We start from the raw sequence: 20,075 nt of genomic DNA on the forward strand, positions 1-20,075 counted from the left end.
AGAATGAAGGATGAGGACACCGCGAGAGAGCGGCAGGTGGGAGACTCGAGCAAGCCCGTAATCGAAGAAGGGCTGAGGGAAGCTCGGCCATGATCCTGAACCCCTCCCGGGCATAAGCGCATCCAGACTCCTCCCCGGGCATGTAGGCATAGAAGCCCGGAGCGTCGGGTTCGGCGAAGCTCTCCCCCAGGAAGATTTCGCAGCTACGCCCCCCTCAACGCATCGAAGGCTCAGGTACTGATGGAAGTCAGGGAGCAGCTCCCGAAGCCCGAAAGGATGCGCACGCACCCTGAGAAGTGCAATCCCAATAAATTTTGCCTACAGACAGAAAGTCATCCGCTATTACAATTTTCGGGTCAAGAATAAAGTCTTCAGAGCAGGAGATATAGTGCTTCGACGAGCCGCTGTCTCGCAACCTCAGGATCGAGGGAAGCTCGTCCCAAATTGGGAAGGTCCGTACGAAGTCAAAGAAGTAGTCCAGCTCGAAACTTATTACCTCAGGGAGCTCGGAGGATCAGACCTCCCATGACCATGGAGCTCGAAAAACTTACAAATGTATTACCGATAACTTTATTTTAAATAAAAGTTTCATATCTACATGTCTCCTCTCTTGGCACGAGCCTATATCGACAGGACAGTCAAAACAAATCATGTCAGGAGCAGGAGGAGAACTTCATCTCGATAAAATCGAAGGCCCGATTCTCCTTATATCAGATAGGGGGAGAGGCCAAACAGCGCCCATATGTACCCCCACAGCCCTGTTAGGGACAGGAGGAGAACCTCGCCCTAACTTGAGCAAAATCGAAGGCTCGATTCTCCTTAGATCGGATGGGGGGAGAGGTCAAACAGTGCCCATATGTGCCCCCACAGCCCTGTTAGGGACAGGAGGAGAACTTCTCCCTAACTTGAGCAAAGTCGAAGGCCCGGTTCTCCTTAGATCGGATGGGGGGAGGCCAAACAGCGCCCATATGTGCCCCCACAGCCCTGTTAGGGACAGGAGGAGGACCTTGCCCTAACTTGAGCAAAGTCGAAGGCCTGATTCTCCTTAGACCGGATGAGAGGAGAGGCCAAACAGCACCCATATGTACCCCCACAGCCCTGTTAGGGACAGGAGGAGGACCTCGCCCTAACTTGAGCAAAATTGAAGGCCCGATTCTTCTTAGATCGGATGGGGGGAGAGGCCAAACAGCGTCCATATGTGCCCCCACAGCCCTGTTAGGGACAGGAGGAGAACCTCGCCCTAACTTAAGCAAAGTCGAAGGCCTGGTTCTCCTTAGATCGGATGGGGGGAGAGGCCAAACAGCGCCCATATGTGCCCCCATAGCCCTGTTAGGGACAGGAGGAGGACCTCATCCTAACTTGAGCTAGGTTGAAGGCCTGGTCACACTTAGATCGGATGGGGGGAGAGGCTCCACAACACCCATATGTGCCCCCATAGCCCCGTTAGCGATAAGAGGAGGACCTCGTCCTAACCTGAGCTAAAATCGATTACGTCAGAAATAGGAAAAGAACCCTGTCCTGACACCAATTAAGGTCTGGTCATTCAAGACCGGATGGAAAAAATGAGACCTTCCCAGTGGCCCCTTCGCACTCTCGCAACCCCACCAAGAGCAGAGGGAAAACCCCCACTCGAAAAAGAAAAAGAAGAAACGGGAGGGGAGTTAAAAAGGAAAGCGACGGACTGCATCAGCGACGAATGAAAAACAAACGGCATCAAAGATGCAGGGAACCTCGTCCCAGCAAGGATTGGGGTTCATATCAAAAACCCCGACCTTCAAGAAAGCCCTCAGCGCAAGCCCGAGATAAGACGACTTCCTCGGGATGACGAGGAGCTCAGACCTCCGAGCTCGAACTCTGAAAGAGGGCGTCAAACCCGAGTGGCCCCGGGTAAATCTGCGACCATGGACGAAAGGATGGGTCAATACGACGGCAATCGGGTACCTCCGAACGGCATCGATTTCAAGCAAGGCAAAAGTCGAAAGAAGCTCGGCAAACGATAATTCAACACATGAGTAAAAAAGGTAGCGAAAGATTCTCTTCTCATGTTATTTATTAAATATGCATTACAGAGCCATTAAGGCTGAAGAAGAAGGATGACTGAAAAAGCGAGCCGATGCGGCAACGATCAGCGACCTTCGAACGACGTTGAAAAGAAGAAAAAAAAAAGAGAGAGAGAAAAAGAAAAAGAAGGGAATACAATAATTACAATGGTAAATGAAAGAAGTTCGACAGGCAGCAATTCGACGCAAAGTACGGACGAAGTAACAAAATCTCCTTCTCATTCTTGATTAACAAAGGTGTACGTTACAAGGCCTTGGGGGGCCGAGAAAAAAAACACATTACTACAAGACTCAAAAGGGACACGTTGGAGACCACTTCGAGCTCCCAACTTCTCCTTCCGGTTTCATCCTTCTCGACAGCATTTTCCAGTGTGTGTGATAAATCCCTCAGCTCTCGCCCCCCGCCTCATTTCGCTCCATCGTCGAAACTCCAGCCTAGGGGGAAAAGGGGGGATAGAATTCAAGGGGCAGTGACGGCAATGGCAGCGGCGACGACGACCTGCATCAAGAAGAATCGGAGGCACCCGGGAGACTGCGATGGCGCCAGAGGCATGCACCACCACCGTATGCTCCATGACAACTACCGTCCTAAGTACTCCGACAAGGTCGGCATGCGCTACTTCCACCATCCCCGCAACAAGTTCTACTGCCCCGCCATCAGCACCAACCGCTTCTGGTCCCTCGGCCCCGATGACATCAAGAATCCCGCCGCAGCTTGTGACGAAAACTCTGCCCCCTTGACCGATATCACCCCGTTCAACTACTCTAAAATTCTCGGACGGGGCGTGCTCACCGGTTGTCCCCGTTATTAAATCCCTGTTGTTGAAGGAATTCTCCCTCGAGCCCCCTTTGAGGTGGGGGGGACCCTCAGTACCAGTTCGACAGTTGGAAGATTCGCAGGCCGCTGTTTTCCCCCTCTTACTCCTTTTAATCCGCGGCATCCTCCCAAGGTTGGCCTCCGGAGCAGGGGCCCCGACGGGAGACCCCCTTGAAGGGACTCGGAGGGCTGAAGGCGGCGGGGTGCCGGCGGAGATGGTGAAGACTGGTGCGAAGAATGCTTAGAAGGGCGTCGAGGGAGTGGCTAAACCCTCAGGCAGAAGAAAGATATCGACTCTCAGGTGAAGTGAAACCCCTGGAGGGCAGGAGGGGGGCTTAAATAGGTGATGGGGCCTGGTGCAATTATGGCGGCAGATATCCCTAAATCAACCGATGCCTGCCACGTGTCCCACTCACGGCGGCGTAAGGTTGACCACTGGCAGAATCGTTATGGTGCGGCACTTGGGACTACGCTCCGGTAGGAATTTCGAAAGGACCCTTCGGATCTCTCCGATTCGAAAAGACTCCAGCACGTGTGCATTAAATGCCAAAATATCTGAGGGTGATCGCGCACAGGATTCGAGGGAATGACTTCGGCTGTGAGAATCTTTCTGTACTTCCTTCGTTTGAAACTCGAACTCGAAAGTAGGGAGACTGGTGTTGGGTATGAAATACCCCCCAGCCAAAGTTCATGACAGGAGTGACCCCCCAGGGGTTCTACCGATGTCCGACCTTCAGTGATATTTTTTCGAACCTCTCCGGTGGCCGAGCCTCCGCAACATTCCCGAGCTCTGCCGACATATGAACCTCCACCAGTCTGGGTCGGACTCACCACGACGGGCGGACTCCACCCAAGTTCGGTGGTGATTGACCACCTACTAGACTTCGTCCGGACTCCTACGGGAGCCGGACTTCGCCCTCGACTTCAAGTGCAGCCAGACTCCGTCCGAGCTCCTACGGGAGCCGAACTTCGCCCTCGACTTCAAGTGCAGTCAGACTCCGTCCGGACTCCTACGGGAGCCGGACTTCGCCCTCGACTACAAGTGCAACCAGACTCCGTCCAGGCTCCTACGGGAGCCAGACTTCGCCCTCAACTTCAAGTGCAGCCAGACTCCATCCGGACTCCTACGGGAGCCGAACTTCGCCCTTGACTTCAAGTGCAGCCAGACTCCATCCGAGCTCCTACGAGAGCCGGACTTCACCCTCGACTTCAAGTGCAGCGAGACTCCGTCCAGACTCCTACGGGAGTCGGACTTCGCCCTCGACTTCAAGTGCAGCCAGACTCCGTCCGGACTCCTACAGGAGCCGGACTTCACCCTCGACTTCAAGTGCAGCCAGACTCCGTCCGGGCTCCTACGGGAGCCGGACTTCACCCTCAACTTCAAGTGCAGCCAGACTCCGTCTGGACTCCTACGGGAGCCGGACTTCATCCTCGACTTCAAGTGCAACCAGACTCCGTCCGGGCTCCTACGGGAGCCTGACTTTCATCCCCGACTTCAACTGGAGGAAGACTCTGTCCGGGCTCCTACGGGAGCCGAACTTCATCCCCGACTTCAACTAGAGGAAGACTCAGCCCGGACTCCTACGAGAGCCGGACTTTGCCCCAACTCCAGCTATGGGAAGACTTCGTCCGGGCTCCTACGGGAGCCAAACTTCGAGATTCTACGGCAAGTGGTCCTCGCCTGCCGTCTTAGCACCCAAGGCACTCAATAGGATTTGCAATGTCCGAGCCCCTCTCAGGTGGGTAGCTAGCCACCCCTCTCCACCAGACACCCCGACCGAACTTTGGCCGACAGGTCTGGACCCCCTGGCGGGCCGTAGTGACGGCCATGACTCTGCTCCACTTCCTGCGATGGATTTCGCACGGCTCCATCACTCCCTGGTAGGCCGCAGTAACGGCCACGACTCTGCTCCACTTCCTGCGATGGATTCCATGCAGCTCCATCACTCCCTAGCAGGCTGCAATAACGACCACGACTCTGCTTCACTTCCTACGATGGATTCCGTGCGACTCCATCACTCTCTGACAGGCCGCAGCAACGGCTAAGACTCTGCTCCACTTCCTACGACGGATACCGTGCAGTCTCTCCACCCTCTGGCAAGTCGCGACAACGGACGCCACCCCACTCCCCACGATAGGCTCCACATGGCAGGCCACAGTAATGGCCACGATTCCACTCCACTACCCTTCATAATAAACTTCTTCTAGCCCCGAACGGCCCACTGCCAGGTGGTTATAAAATATCACCATCAGTCTATTGCACCCTCCGCCTATAAAAAGGAAAATCCCAAATACGTTATTCTCTAAGCTCTCATTTTCTACCTAAAAACTCTGCTAAAATTTTCATTCGAGCACTCCATTCTTGTTGAGACAGAGAACTGACTTGAGCATCGGAGGGTCTTGCCGGAGCAACCCCAACTCCGGTTTAGACTTCCTTTGCAGGTCCCGACGGCGACCGCGACTCCCTCGACTTCAGCTTCTCCGACGCAGGTAGATTTTTGCACCAACAATATGTATAAAATTATAAAATCACATGATCTATTTCATATGCTGAAATTGATATATGTTAAAATTCAAATTGTGATCAAATCACATACCTGTTTCACAATCTCTTTCTTCAAAACTGGATCTGAAAGAGAAGAGGCCCTCTCTTAGCTGCACAAGTATCTAGCCTCTATAAGTATCTACTTAAGATCAGCCTAGAACAGTCCTCTTTAATCTGAATTTTGATTCTCTAAAATTTAGCCTGCTGAATCTGAATCAAGCCTGGATTGCGATCACACTTGATCTTTCTCCTTGATCTTCTTCTTCTCCTCTTCTCTAAAATTTTTTCTTACTATATGCTACTACCAGATGTTAGAAACTAGCAAGAAAGAGGCACCCAAACTCCTTTGGGCATGAAACTCTTTGGGACGCGCGTCCCAAGGAAGGGGTGTATAGAACACCCAAGAGGAGAGAAAGGAAGAGGAAGAGAGGGCGTGGGGAGAGCTTTTGAGTGTGAAGAGCTACTAGTTTTGATGCTTTAGGGATCTTAGGGGAGGTCTCTTTAAATAGGCATAAGGATTGAATCCTATTCAATCTCATAATATAAGTCCTACTTGCATTAGGATTCCTATTAACTTAAGTTATCCAATTTACATTAGGAAGCCCATTTGGTGCCAACTATTGAAATCCTTGCACCCATAATTAAACACCCTCTTTTGCACCTAAGAGACACCCCATATGAAAACCAAAAGCCTTCTAATTAATAGACATGCCCAACTTGATCAAATCAAAGTGGTGCCCTATAATAACTATCAAAGAGATTCATAAGGGACTTGCATCCTTAATTTATATGATCCATAACCTTAGACATCCAATAATTAGAGTCTCATGAATCTTATTCATGTAGGTTATTAGCAGGTGATTAAGTTAAAATTAATTTATCAAATAAATAATTTCAATAGAAAGAGAAATTGGGTCCAACCATGTACTAGCGAGGTTACCAAGAACCCAATGAGTTTCTCTAAACTCAATTTATACTTCATAAGCTCAATTACTTATTCTAGGCCTAATCTCTTTCTTGTGTAACCTCATAGGTTCAATTCTATCTGATAGTGAGATATACAATGATCTCTATCATCGTATCATTGAAACTCTTTTTAATAGGTTGGAATAATTTTACTTTAACTCAACAAAGATTATCGATCCAGAACAATCTTAGTGAGCTCTCACAATCTACTAGTGACACCTAGCAGTATGTAGTGCAATCCAGTAGAACTAAAATGAACCTCTTGGTGTAGTTAACATGTAATTCAGTCCCTCTATCGTGAGTCCTGACTAGATGGTAGGTCATGGATAAATTGTTAAACCTCAATATCGATCATATGATAAATTCCATCATCTTAAGTCCATATGTAATTCTATGAAAAAAATTTTTCATCAATCGCACTGCTATGGCCATAGACTTTTAAGGACTCAGTCTCTTAAATTTCATAGGACTACTCCCTTCTGCTAGAATTGATAGATCCCATCCTAATACACATCCCACTCCTACAGTGGACCAACTATCATCAATATCTATTACAAGGGCTCCTTGAGACCCATATTGATGTGTCAGTCAAATTCCAACAGCCTCACTGCAAGCAGTAATGTCATCTCAAGTCAAAGAACCAGTCATACAACTACAGCATTGAGAAAGTCACTAACGAGTGAGCAGACATCCATGTGACTTCTCGTATTGGTCACGCTCAGTGCTAGTTATTCTCTAACAATCATCTGTACTCTTACTCCAATGTCTCTACACTATAGACTCGAGACCCATCTGTTCAAAAGAAGTGATCCGTGCACTGATCTATCCGGATTAATCACCATCTTCATGATGATCCTATGATCAGGAGCAATTTAGGAATCAACCATCAATGATATATGCCTCAAATTCTCAACTCTTTGAGAATATGTGTCATCATCTTGTTAATCCCTTGAATGATTCATAGACACATAGACATGAATGACAATATAACTACCCAATAAGTACAAAATCATATCTTAGAGATATAAAATGTATTAGTCAAGATTAGCTTCTAGAGCATACATCCAACACATCCTATGTGATCTTATAGGTTAATGATTCTGAAAATCTTTGGCCAAAGCATGATGATAATTAGAAAGAAATTTTTAATATATCATCAACTGATTCATCACCTTCTAATCAAGATACATTTAGATAAGCAATTAAGCTTGATATGATTTCATACCCATAGCTCATCTAGGGTGTTGTTTGATTGAAGAATTGAATTGCATAGTAACTTGCTATTGATGGATATTTTGATAATTTTTCTCAAATTTCATCTCTTTTGAGTAGTCATGACATATTGCTGGACATCAATCTTGACTTGTAGACTCATAAAAATTAAAAAAATTTAATTCAAAAATTAATTAAAAAGAGTCTTAATTAATTGGTGCACTTGGGCTGACCTAATCTAATCGAATTAGGGTTAGATTAAGAGCATGAGTCCACTACTGACTAGATTTGGAACCTAATGGGTCACACACTTTGAGATTTGATCTTGACCTAATTTAATTAGTATTTATTATAAATTTTAGGGGTTAATTTGATATACTAGCATATTGTGTTAACCCAAGTTCTCAATTAGGTTAAGTTCAAAGTATTTGAGCTAAACCAAACTTGTTGCCTTTGACTTGATTAGATTAGGTCTAATTTATTTGGTTTCCTAACTAACTTCAAAGTATTTCAAGTGTGGAAGGACTCTTCCATGCCATATGGTGTCCATGCCAAAAATAGATGCCGCCCATCCCTTTTTTGCTTTAAGGAAGATGGAGAGTCCTTCTTTAAGGCTCTTGACATCTCTTCATTTTTCATCGATTATCTTAATTATCGCACATCAGCATTTAATATAAAAATTATGGAGTGTAGAAGAGAAGGAGTCCTTCTATATGAAGGCTCTTCTACACCACTTAATTCATCAGAGAATTTATTTCTCTGCATGAGCAAGTAGAGTGCCAAGAGTTGGCACCCCTTGGGACTCCTTGCCACCTCTTCGTTACCTATTTAAAAAGGATGTGACTTATGGGATAAAGGCTAAAAAATCTGAGGCTTAGGTGTGTGATAAGAGAGAAAAAAATCAGAAAAAAATGGCAAGAGACTTGAGTGAAAAAAAAAATAGAAAGAAGAGATGTAAGAAAAGAAAAGAAAAAAGGCAAGTGTGGTGTGCTTGTCCTAGGACTTGATTTTTTTTATGTGTTGGAGTATAAAACTAAATCTTAGGTTATGAGATTTTTAGAGAGAATTCTCTTGGTATGATCTTAGTGGAAGAATCGAAGGCAAAAGAGTATTGGTGCAATCAATTTTCAAGAAGAGAGCCGACAGTATTCTTGTGAAGAAAAGACTGCAACGCTGCACCGGTTGAAAAGATCTTGATCATCTTCTATGTAACTTTGGAGTCTCGTGGAGATCACATTCTTATTATATTACTCATTTTAGAAAGTATAAGTTTCTAACTCTTTACATACATGGATTTTGTTTTGTTCGACATCTACAAGGTGATTTTAGAGTTTGAGTTTCGGTTTGATAGTTTTAATTGTTAAAGCTTTTGATATTCATGTTAAAATTTTTAAAATTTATATTTCGTTGCATGATCAAAACCCAACAGTACATCCTTAGATACTTCCATCTTGTATAAGAAATTATTAAGAGACAAGATGTTATCTTAGAACGAGTTGATACTAAGAACAATATATTGAACACATTCACTAAGGTCATACCACAGCAGGTATTTAATCACTATCTCGATTATATGGGATTGAGATATAAGGATGATTGACTTTAGTGCAAGTGAGAGATTGAAAGAAGGATGCCCTATAAGTCAATCACATGTGTGATGCGATGGGATTTTTCTTTGTAAATTTTTCAACTCATGTTATGACATTATAAATGAGGCATAATTCATCATTTTAGCTACATCTTATTATGTATAAGATTATGATGAACCCCATGCATTAGGATAATGATTTTAGGGCCATGAAGAGTTCATGTCTGTAAAATTTAAAATTTTAAAATCTGAATTTTAAATATTTTTAGTCGTAGAAATATTAAGTTGGGAATCAATATTTCGGATAGACTGGCACATCCTATATATACTTGATGGAGCGGATGGCTGATTTTATAAGTCACTTGTATGAGATATTAATATAAAAATTTAGATGCTCATTAGAAAATAAGTTTACCGAATTGACTCATTGATAGAGAACATCTTATGGAGTCTTACTTACATGTCAAAAGATGATTCTCTAAAAGAGAGTTGTGTAAGTGATAATTAGATCTGAGACCACCATGAAATCTTATGCATATAAATTCATATTTTGGTTCATACCCAGATATGATATTAAAAATATGTACGAGATATTCTGGATATGAAAAAGTGAGTCGGTCAATAAAAAATCGATCACTCTTAGTAAGAAGAGATGACATCCTGTGTATTCTCATCTCTAGGTGACTCAGAAAATCTTTTGACCAAAAGTAGAATAAAAATTAGAAAAGATTTCTAACACCTCAACATTAAAGTTATCAATGATTGATGGAGAATCAATATGAATATGTGGTTAAGTTTGACATGATTCTATGCTCATGAACATATTCAGGATGTAGGATTAATCGAAGGATTGAATTATATGATAACTTACCACTGAAAGATATATTTGATATTTTTATCAAATTTTATATCTTCTGAATAGTTATGATATATTGCTAGATATCAATATTGACTTGTATCGAACAATTTAATTCGATCATCAATTAGAAAGGGTTCTAATTACTAAACCAGATTTGCACAATTTGGACTTTAATCAATTAGAAGAAGTCTAATCAAATTATGTCAACTTATACTCTAACCTACTACTGGCTAGATGTAGAATCCAATGGGTCACATATATTAAAAAATTAACCAAAGATCTTTTTAATAAGGTTGATTGGAGTTTTAGATCCAATCGAGTAACCGGTAAGCATGTTAGCACATGTGGCTAACCCTAGCTCCTTGAATCGGATTCAAAATCGGTTTGAATCTTGCTTCTTGATCAAACCAAATTGAGTCATGGGCTAATTTAGATTTGGGTCAAGTTGTGGCTGCTCTTGGGTAGTGCCACATAGCCTCTTGGGCACCATTTATTAGAGTCCAATTGGATTGGAACTCTAGATGGCGCGTAGAATTGTTGAACGCATGCTTTGGTGTGATGAGAAGGGCCAGAGATCTTCTCATGTGGGATTAAGACCCATGTGGCAGCCAACATCACCCTCCACTCTCTAGCACATATCTCAAAGTATGAGATATATTTTTTCTAGACTTATTTTGGCATGGAGAATTTTTTAGAATGAAGCTGCATGTGTGAGGGAGAAAAGTCATGCGACTTTTCATATGAAGAGTCCTTTTGCCATGGGCAGAAGGTGCAGACCCTATTAGACATTTTTTTCCATTTGAATTTATGTTTAAATGTGGATTCACATGGCAAAGTTTCAGGCTTATCTGAAATGAGATAGAATGCCAAGCATCGATGAAATGCAGCGCATGCACAGGCTGAATGAAGGGGCATGCTGCTTCTGAAGTGAAGAGTCCTTCTACCATAGGGTAGAAGGAGGCATCCCTATTAAATAAAATTTGCCATTTGAATTCAAAATCAAGTGAGGATGCACATGGAAAAGCTTTAGATTAATTTGATATGTGGAAGGATGCTAGAAGGACTCTTGAATGCAGCATGCGTGCAGGGAAAGGTGAGGGGTCGCGATCCTTGGAAGAGTCCTTCTATTTGAAGGCTCTCTTCTTCTAACATGCAACCAACCCTGAGGACGTGAGGAAGAGTTGCAACCCTTCCTCATGCACCCTTATCACCTATTTAAAGCCTTGAGCATTTGATGTTTTTGTTCATTCCAAAAACTCTCTCCCGAGTCCCCTCCTACACCAAGACAAGCCTATCCTTTCTTTCTTACAACCCATCCTAGTTTTAGGATAAGGCTTTCTATATTTAAGAAAAACCTAAGTGAGGTCCTAAACAAAGGGGAAAGATGTTCTAAAGGAGATATTAAAGAAGTCTAGAGGAGTCCTTGAGAGGGTAAAGTCAGGTTCCTGAAAAAATCTGACTGGCATAAGGCTAGTCGAGTTCTAGGGACTAGAACTCTTAAAGCAAATTCAAGGAGGGTTGTCCTTAGATTGAGTCCTATGTAGATCATCAATGGAGGGCAAACACTTGGATGCCTTGTGGAAGTAATTCTTCACCAAATCAGAATTCAAGTGGTATGCTTCCTAATACTTCTTGTAGATGTATGCTTTGATTGGTATTATCAAGGGTTCCTGGATTCTAGGGTTTTGTTGTGCTAAAGTACTTCGAATAAAAATTTTAAACACCTAGACATTCTACTATGCCACTGAAGCCCAACATGTTAATCATGGATGTCAGGTGCAGGCATCTCCCATGTGGCTGGCCAAATTGGTGGTCCTAGGTTCATAGCTGGTGTGATCTCATCATATCATCTTAGGCATGCCTTGATGGAGGATTGATTCCGGTTGGCGGGTCTCTCTTATAATAATATCCATAAAAAAAAATAAATATGGATATAGATAGATAACTATTCGATCCATATCCTAATATCTGGATCTACCTTTAATCCTATATAATTATATATAGTACTTATTAGTTTTTTTAAAAAATATACCACCATATAAACATACTATTAACTTGATTCATCATCTATTTAGTAATATCTTTGATTTTGTAGTCATAAAATTTAATTATCTAACTTATATTTGTAGTTAGATCTATACTTCTAGTATTCAAATTGTATCCATATCTATTTAAAATAAATATGGTATTTATATTCGTTAGATGAAATAAATATGGATATGGATATACTGGTATCTGATTCGATTTCGACTCTAACTTATATCTATATTTATATCCATACTTCCTGTATCCAATTTATATCCATATCCTTTTAAAATAAATATGAATATAAATTTTTATATTTGATTAATATTCTATATCTATATTCATCAAACAAAACAAATATGGATACAGATTTCTTGATATTCAATTCATATCCGAGCTTATTTTGGCCCTACAATGAAGCCCTCTTAGTAGAGGTTTGCAAGGAAAAAGGGTTGAACCTTGAACTGCAAATCCAACCCGAATCGGTCTCTTCAATCTAGTGTATATCAATTTTTTTTAGAAAAAAATTGGTTTGGTTTCGATTTGAGAAAGTTTTAAACTGAAAAAATTCGGTTCAATTTGGATTTGAGTTTTTAAAAAATCAATTTAAAGCAATCTGATCCGACCCAACCCAATCCATGTATGTATGTGTGTATATATTCAAACTGACCCAACTAGACATGTATGTGTATATATGTGTGTGTGTGTGTGTGTGTTAATTTTTAAGTATTTTCTTAATTTTTTTAATGTTTAGACTTAGCTGAGCCCATTTAGACCAGTCCATTGCTGAATGAACCAAACTTTTTGAGTAAGTTTCAAGCGATTTTTGTAGATGGTTAGCTTGGCTTCTACTTTGGTTTTAGAAAATCCATTTAAATCTGTTCAATTTTGGGCTTAGCTCTAGCCCGACCTATATACACCCCTCCCTCTTAATATCAAGGTAAAGAGCTGCTGATCATCCTTTAGGTTTCAAACTTCATGTTTTTCTTTTACACTTCTTGGTTTAATTTTTCTTGCATAGCTAGTTATCCACTTCCACTGTTTCTCTTTGAAGTTTGCACTTCTCATTCCAACCTGCATCTACTCTTTCTGCTATGAGAGTTCAGTCCTCAATTTTTCTTTTTGATCTTGTTGGCTTTCATGATGCAAGCGCACCTAGGTTAGGGTTTTGATTTTGAATCCTTTTCAAACTTCTACCAGCTTTCAAATTCTAATGTGGTTTCAAAGTCCTAGTTCAAAATTTTAGCCGCTCTCAAACTCCACTACCTTTTAAAATTCTTGATTCAATTTTTGAGTAGAATAAGGTGCACTACTTGGAGTTAAACTTGGGTCCTGTGTAGCTAATCTAGTTCACCTGTTGAGCTGGGTCCCAAACAGTCAATTGTATTTTGTCTTCTAATTGAGGTCAACTTTTTTATCAATGTCATCTAGCCAAAGTTTCATAGCAGCCACTAGATTTATCTTGACTAAAGTTTTCATCTTCCAACAGCTCTTGTTAGACTTCAAGGATGTGGTCCTTGAGATTCAGCCAGAAAGACTCCCTCCCATGCAGACATGCAGCATCCTCCCATGCAGACATGCAGCAGTTTATTGATCTTGCACTGGGGGTTTCATCATCCATACTACACCATAGAATGAGCCCCATTGAGCATGAGGAACCAAAGTGGGATGTCTATAGAAGGATTCATTCAAGAAAGCCTTAACCTTTATGGAGTTCCTACTCTTCTCACTTCTGAAACGGACAAGTCTTGGAGGTTGTGTGCCGATAGTCAAGCCATAAACAAGATTACACTCAATTATAAATATCTAATATCGAGACTAGATGACACGCTCCAATCCATGCTCCGAAGTTCTTAATGCTCCAACTTAACTCCGTAGTTCTAATGTCCCATCAAGTCGCAACAGGCCCACAAATGAGTCCACCTTTGGCATTCTGGCCTCGTCTCCGATGGAAGAAAATTTTTTTATGTACCACAGATGATATAGAATATGCACACTATCCGTAATGATTGGCTCATGCATGAAGTCGGAGCACGACGTATCAAATTTTTTTTTTTCGATTCCATATGTGAGCCAATCACTGTGGATGATGTATGCAGTTTCACACCGTCCGCGGCGCATAAAGAATTTCTCCTAATGAAATTCTAGTTCCATCATCCTGTACTCAAGACAACCTGGAGGTGTAGAGGGTACAGGTGCTTGCCTTCCGTCTTCCTTTTCGTTTCTGAAACTGTGTTCCTTCTGTTATCTTGCAATGTAAATATTCTTCTCTAATAAAAGCCGGGTGGCAGCTTCTCTATTTTCCTTCTGCCACAAGAAAAAAAAAAAAAAATAGGGACTAGATGACATGCTCAATATGCTAGCCGGCACAGCTATCTTGATGTTTCTATTTATGAAAGGGTTTGACCTTTTATTAGAAGTTGCATAGTGGGACGCTTGATGCTTCTAAAGCATTAAATATGGAAGAGGGTTCATGGATCAGCCAGATCACTCATCAGTATGAGAAGATAGGAAAAAATTCTGTTATTTTAATCCTTCATTATAGACTTCTAAATTACAATATTCCCTTCAGTATTTGGGCTTCAACTGGTTCGTATTCGACAGTACATCTTAAGGCTATTACAAAATGATTCGATGTGTATTTTATGACTAGACAACCGCAAAATTACTTGCATCAAGATAGCTGCGCATCAATTCTAAAATGAGCGTCCACTATAACATGCCTTAACCAATGTATTCTTGAACGTATTTCAGTATATTTTATGTTAACTATATTGTTATATGATTACAATTTCAAATGCAAGGAACCTTATATGCTCATTCCAAATATCAAGGTCTAGAGATAGGTCAAGGAAACTCAATGAAAAATACATACTTATCCATTGGTATTTTATTTGTAACTACAGTTCTGCACGTACAAAGCACTTCTTTTTTCCCAGTGGAAGCTGGGTGAGGTGGAGCAGGACTTTTTGGTGGTTTTGTTGAGGTGGGGCTGGCTTCAAGCTCCGAGGCCAGCCACACGAAGTTGGCCTCAAAAGTTTTTTTTTTATTGTATGCTTGTACATATTTGTAACCATCTTTAGAGAGAGTAATTCTTTGTGCACCATCTATCATGTAGAAAATTTGATATGGAGTGCACCATTTTTACTGATTAGACGATGTAGCCATCGCTTTCTGATGCACATTTAATGCCTGCAGATTAGTATTTTTATTTAAAAATTTTGTATACGAAAATATCCCTATCCAAAATTATAACATTCCTTCATAAAAAGTCCTTTATGACTTTCTGATATTTTGTATGACTTCCTGTGAGTGACTTTTTATAAATATATGTGACTTTCTATAAACATATATGACTTCCTGTGAATATATATGACTTCTTGTAAACATATATGACTTCCTATGAATATATATGACTTCCTGTGAACATATATGACTTCCTGTGATTTCATGTGAACATATATAACTTTTTATGAATATATATGACTTCCTGTGAATATATATATATATTTATAGAAAGTCACAGGAAGTCATATACGTTGACAGAATGTCACAGAAAGTCACAGAAAATCGGGAAGTCATAGGAAGTTACAGAAAGTCATATATATTCATAGAAAGCCATATATGTTCACAGAAAGTCATATATATTTACAAGAAGTCATATAACAAAAAGTCATATATATTCACATGAAGTCATATATATTCACAGGAAGTCATATGATAGAAAGTCATACAAGATATTAGGAAATCATAAAGGATATTTTCATTATATAAAATTTTTAAACGAAAACACTAATTTGTAGGCAATAAATGTACGTCGGGAAGCGATGGCTATGTCGTCTGATCGAAAAAAGAGGTGCACTCCACGTTGGATTTTCTACACCGCAGGTGGTGCACAAAGAATTTCTCCTTCAGAGAAAACAATCTTCAATATAGAGCAACTAAAAACTTTTCCCTCAACCCATAGGCATAGCAGTCAGCATCCCAAAGAATTAATATTGATGGAGGATGCCATTGGTACCATTCCTGAATTTATAAGGCGAGCTTATAAACCATAGAAAAAGAAGTATGATGCTGCCATGACATAGGATATGGATTAAAAGAAAGATAAGTAAAAGACTCGGTTCGCTAAAGTTGAAGAGAAAGATGAACTGTGGAGTAAATTTGCACCTATCAAATTATGTAATAAAATAGGTACCATGAATTTTAGATGCAAGTAACTCATTCAAGTAGTTTAGCATTTTTCTCCTACCAAAACTAGTCTCTTCACCCACCCTTGTTTTATTTTGTAAGCAATATTCAGTTATGTCATTGTATCTGGAGTCCGGACACTGCTGCAGTGCATTATTTTGATATTTAAATTATCTCACTCTTCATATTATATAACTTCATGGTCCAGAAGCCATAGGCTTATTGGTTTTGATTAGCATATTTCAGAAATTCCAAATTTTTATTTCTCATGACTGGTGGTAATATCTGTTATCATCCTCTTCACTTTGTTCTGCATAATATTTCATTCCCTTTAATTTTAAATTATTCTCCATTACCTTAATATGTGAATTTGCTAGTCTGCCACTCTAGTTTTACTTGAAGAAACTGTTAATATCCTACAAGCAGTTTATCATTCTTGTTCCAAGACTTTCAGTTCTCCCACTAGTTCAAATGCTGTTTCAGTTATTAGAATGACTGGTATGTTTTGAATGCTGGACTCCTGAATGCATTCACAACTCTTTAGATTTGAACCTAGGAGCTTGATTGTATCTTGAGAAACAACAATTGAATTGTCAGTTAAGATTAATCACGGTGCTACCACATACCAGTTTTGGGATGATATTAGGTTACAAACAGCCTTAAATCCAAATCAAAAATGCATTAAAAACTTGGACCATCTAGAAAATTACAAAACTTTGTGATTGTAAGAAACGCAATGTCATGCTACAAGAATTCCAAACATATCAGTCATAGTAAAACAACCTCGTTATATCATGATAGAAGTATTTCACTGAAAAAGTATCTCACTCAGTGATGCATGAGTTCATTCTTGTGGAGAGGTTTCTCTAGAACCACTGCGGAAGACAAGCTATTACCCATCACCTGATAAGGAGGATTCAGACATTTACTCAAAGGCTTGCATATATTATTATACAGTTCCTACAATAGGGTGCTTCTAATATAAAAGAGAGTAATTGTTACATTCAAATATTAAACTCAAAATACCAGCCTGACTACCAATCATAGGTTGGTAAACTAAGATCATGATACGACCATTTTTAGATAACTGCTCAGATGAAGCACATTGCCATCCCTCAACTGCTCATGTCAATCACAAGCATTCAGTATGGATGAAGCACAAATATGTAAAACAAAACCACTTTTGCAAAAGCTCATATTAGAAAGAAATGGTATTTAGCACTTAATAAGCAACATGAATGGTAACAAGGCATTTCATTGACACTTCTAATTACAATGGAAAAATAAGAAAAGGACTTCACTTCCGGTGCTTCGTGGAAAGGACATTGACTAGGGGATGAATAGAGAACTAACACCAAACCTATGCATCAGAAACTAGGAGTGACCTCTGTTCGATCCTAATAACTTCAATTTCAGACATTAACTTAAATTTTCCGAATCTTTTCTGCCTTCACAACAGGATTTTCTTTGGCTATATACTGTCGACCAGCACTCTTGTAGTCAATTGAACATTCATGGGTCTCAGAGTGTCGGTGAGCTGAGCAAAATGTGCCTCCACACCGGCATTTAAAACCAGTCAACCCAACCTTTTTCCGGCATCGCAAGCAGCGATTTGTTGGTTGTTTGTCACAAGCATCCTCTGATTGGTCATTGCCAACATTCATGAGATTGCCTCCATCCAACGTATCTGACTTTTCAATAGCAGGTTCACGTTGCACAGAAGAACATGCAGTAGAAGCTGCCTTCTCAACTCCTATAACAGGTGGAGTAGCAACAGACTGTTGCTTCATGATGAAGTCTCTGTAGCATTTGGAGCACAAATTATTGGTCATCGCACTCCCAAAATACCCACAATTATTGGCACACAGAGTTGGACTTTTCGGTCTCTGGCATTCAGTCTCCTCGGTCTCTTGCTTCCAGCTATCTTGTGCCATACTTTGCAGTGTATAACAACAACCTAACAATCCAAGAATGTATCACAATTTAGATGTGAATCAACCTTGAAAAAAAGATGTAGTCCAGGAAGTAATTTTCTCTTTGCTTCAATGAATTCACAAAATTTATAACTAAAAAATTCAAATCTATCCAGCATGAAGAATTGTAAGTGAAATATCAATTGTCTGTCTCTTTTGATGTTTTAAGTACTTACATCACCAACTAAAACTTTACAATTTAATGATGAAAGATTGATAACTTGGGAGCAAGTTGACATCAACTAGGGAAAAGGAGAGAATTAAGACAACAAACTGACATCCGTAAACCCCTTGCAGGGATAACAAAATTTCAGAAACCGGGGTCGATCCGATACATAGAAAGAAAGACCCAATTGCCTGATCACGGAATCGGAAGTAATACCCCATTGTTCTAATAAATAGGATCAATCAGATGAAAAGGGAAAAAAAAAAAAAAAAAAAAGAAAACAAGAAAAATCCAATCTTTTTAGAATAAAAAACTTGTTGATTTAAAACCAAAAGAACCCCTTATCTAACTCATGACAGCATCGAGAGGCGCAGAAGAAATATAAAGAAATTACAGAATCCGAAACGACTGGATTTTGTCTAATTCGAAGCCAAAATCCCTGGATTTCTCATCATCAAACGATATCAACACAGTACATATAAACTAACTATTAAAAAAAAAATCCATCCATTAAAACAGAATTCAAGAAGAATCAGAAAAACGAGGAGAGAGAAAAACACCAAACTCTTTGTCTATCTAACAACATCGGAAGCAAAAAGATCGATCGAGGGGAGGAGAAGAGAAAGAGAGAGGACTGACCTTGGTGGGAATCGAATCTATTACTGCGGGCGATGGGGGACGAGAGACGAGAGGATTGTTGTTTCTAGTCTAGGTTTTGAGGCAGGGCGTTTGTTGCTGGGGTTTTAAATAAATTGACAGAACCCCACCACAAATAAATACGTAGATGGAGGCGGAAGAGGGATTGAAACGACACCTCATCGATCGCGTCTGCCCGACTTGCCCGGGACCTCCCAATCAGCTGTTTACGGAAATTTTTTTTGTACTAGTTTTCGAGGAGGAAGAGGACTGGATTCCTAAATCATCTTGGGCACGAACTCATACGCAACGAAGGCACCAATTTGGGCCGTGTACTGTTGGGCCGTGTTTCACTTTCTTTGGGCTTTTATGCTCCCTCCTAATGCTCAGGATGATGAAAGTACAGACCTAGGGGAGGAGCAACAGTTTTCTAAATGATTTGGGTCTAGACAAGAACAACTACTTCAGTCCATGGGGGGAAATAAGGTCTATTTGAGTATGGTTTACTTTAGGTTCAAAGTTCAAATACCATATGTCATGCTAATATTGTTAGGATTATTGAATGTATGTCTTAAAAATCAATCTTAGCTGACACATTTCATATCTCTAGGATATGATTTTATATTTATTAGACAGTTACATTACTATTCATATTTATGTGTCCATAAATCATCCAAGGGATTAACAAGATGATGATACATATTTTCAAAGAGTTGAGAATTAGAGACATGTGTCATTAATAGTTAATTCTTAAATTACTCCCGGTCATAGGATCATTATGAGGATGGTGATTGATTCAGATAGACTAGTATATGGATCACTTCCTCCGGACAGATGGATCTCGAGTCTGCAGTGTAGAGACACTAGAGCGAGAGTGCAGGTGGTTGTCAGAGAACAACTAGTACTGAGTATGACTAACACGAGAAGTCACATGGATGTCTGCTCATTCGTTAGTGACTTTCTCGATGCTGCAGTTGTATGACTGGTCCTTTGACCTGAGATGGCCCTACATCTCGCAGTGAGGCTACTGGAGTTTG

At 40.7% G+C, this 20,075-nt stretch overlaps 1 protein-coding gene across 1 annotated transcript; it reads right to left on the minus strand.

Annotated features, from left to right (window-relative positions):
* Positions 1–17,459: 17,459 nt before the first annotated feature.
* Positions 17,460–19,227, minus strand: LOC105033999 (zinc finger A20 and AN1 domain-containing stress-associated protein 6). The gene is made up of 2 exons (XM_010909018.3): positions 19,042–19,227; positions 17,460–18,220 (listed from the first exon to the last, which is right to left on the minus strand). Exon 2 carries the CDS (start codon positions 18,195–18,197, stop codon positions 17,688–17,690), a length of 510 nt encoding a protein of 169 aa, XP_010907320.1. The 5' UTR covers positions 18,198–18,220; positions 19,042–19,227; the 3' UTR covers positions 17,460–17,687.
* Between the last annotated feature and the right edge of the window lie 848 nt (positions 19,228–20,075).

The sequence above is a fragment of the Elaeis guineensis genome, chromosome 6 (genome assembly GCF_000442705.2).
Source record: "Elaeis guineensis isolate ETL-2024a chromosome 6, EG11, whole genome shotgun sequence".
NCBI classification, from domain to species: Eukaryota; Viridiplantae; Streptophyta; class Magnoliopsida; order Arecales; family Arecaceae; genus Elaeis; species Elaeis guineensis.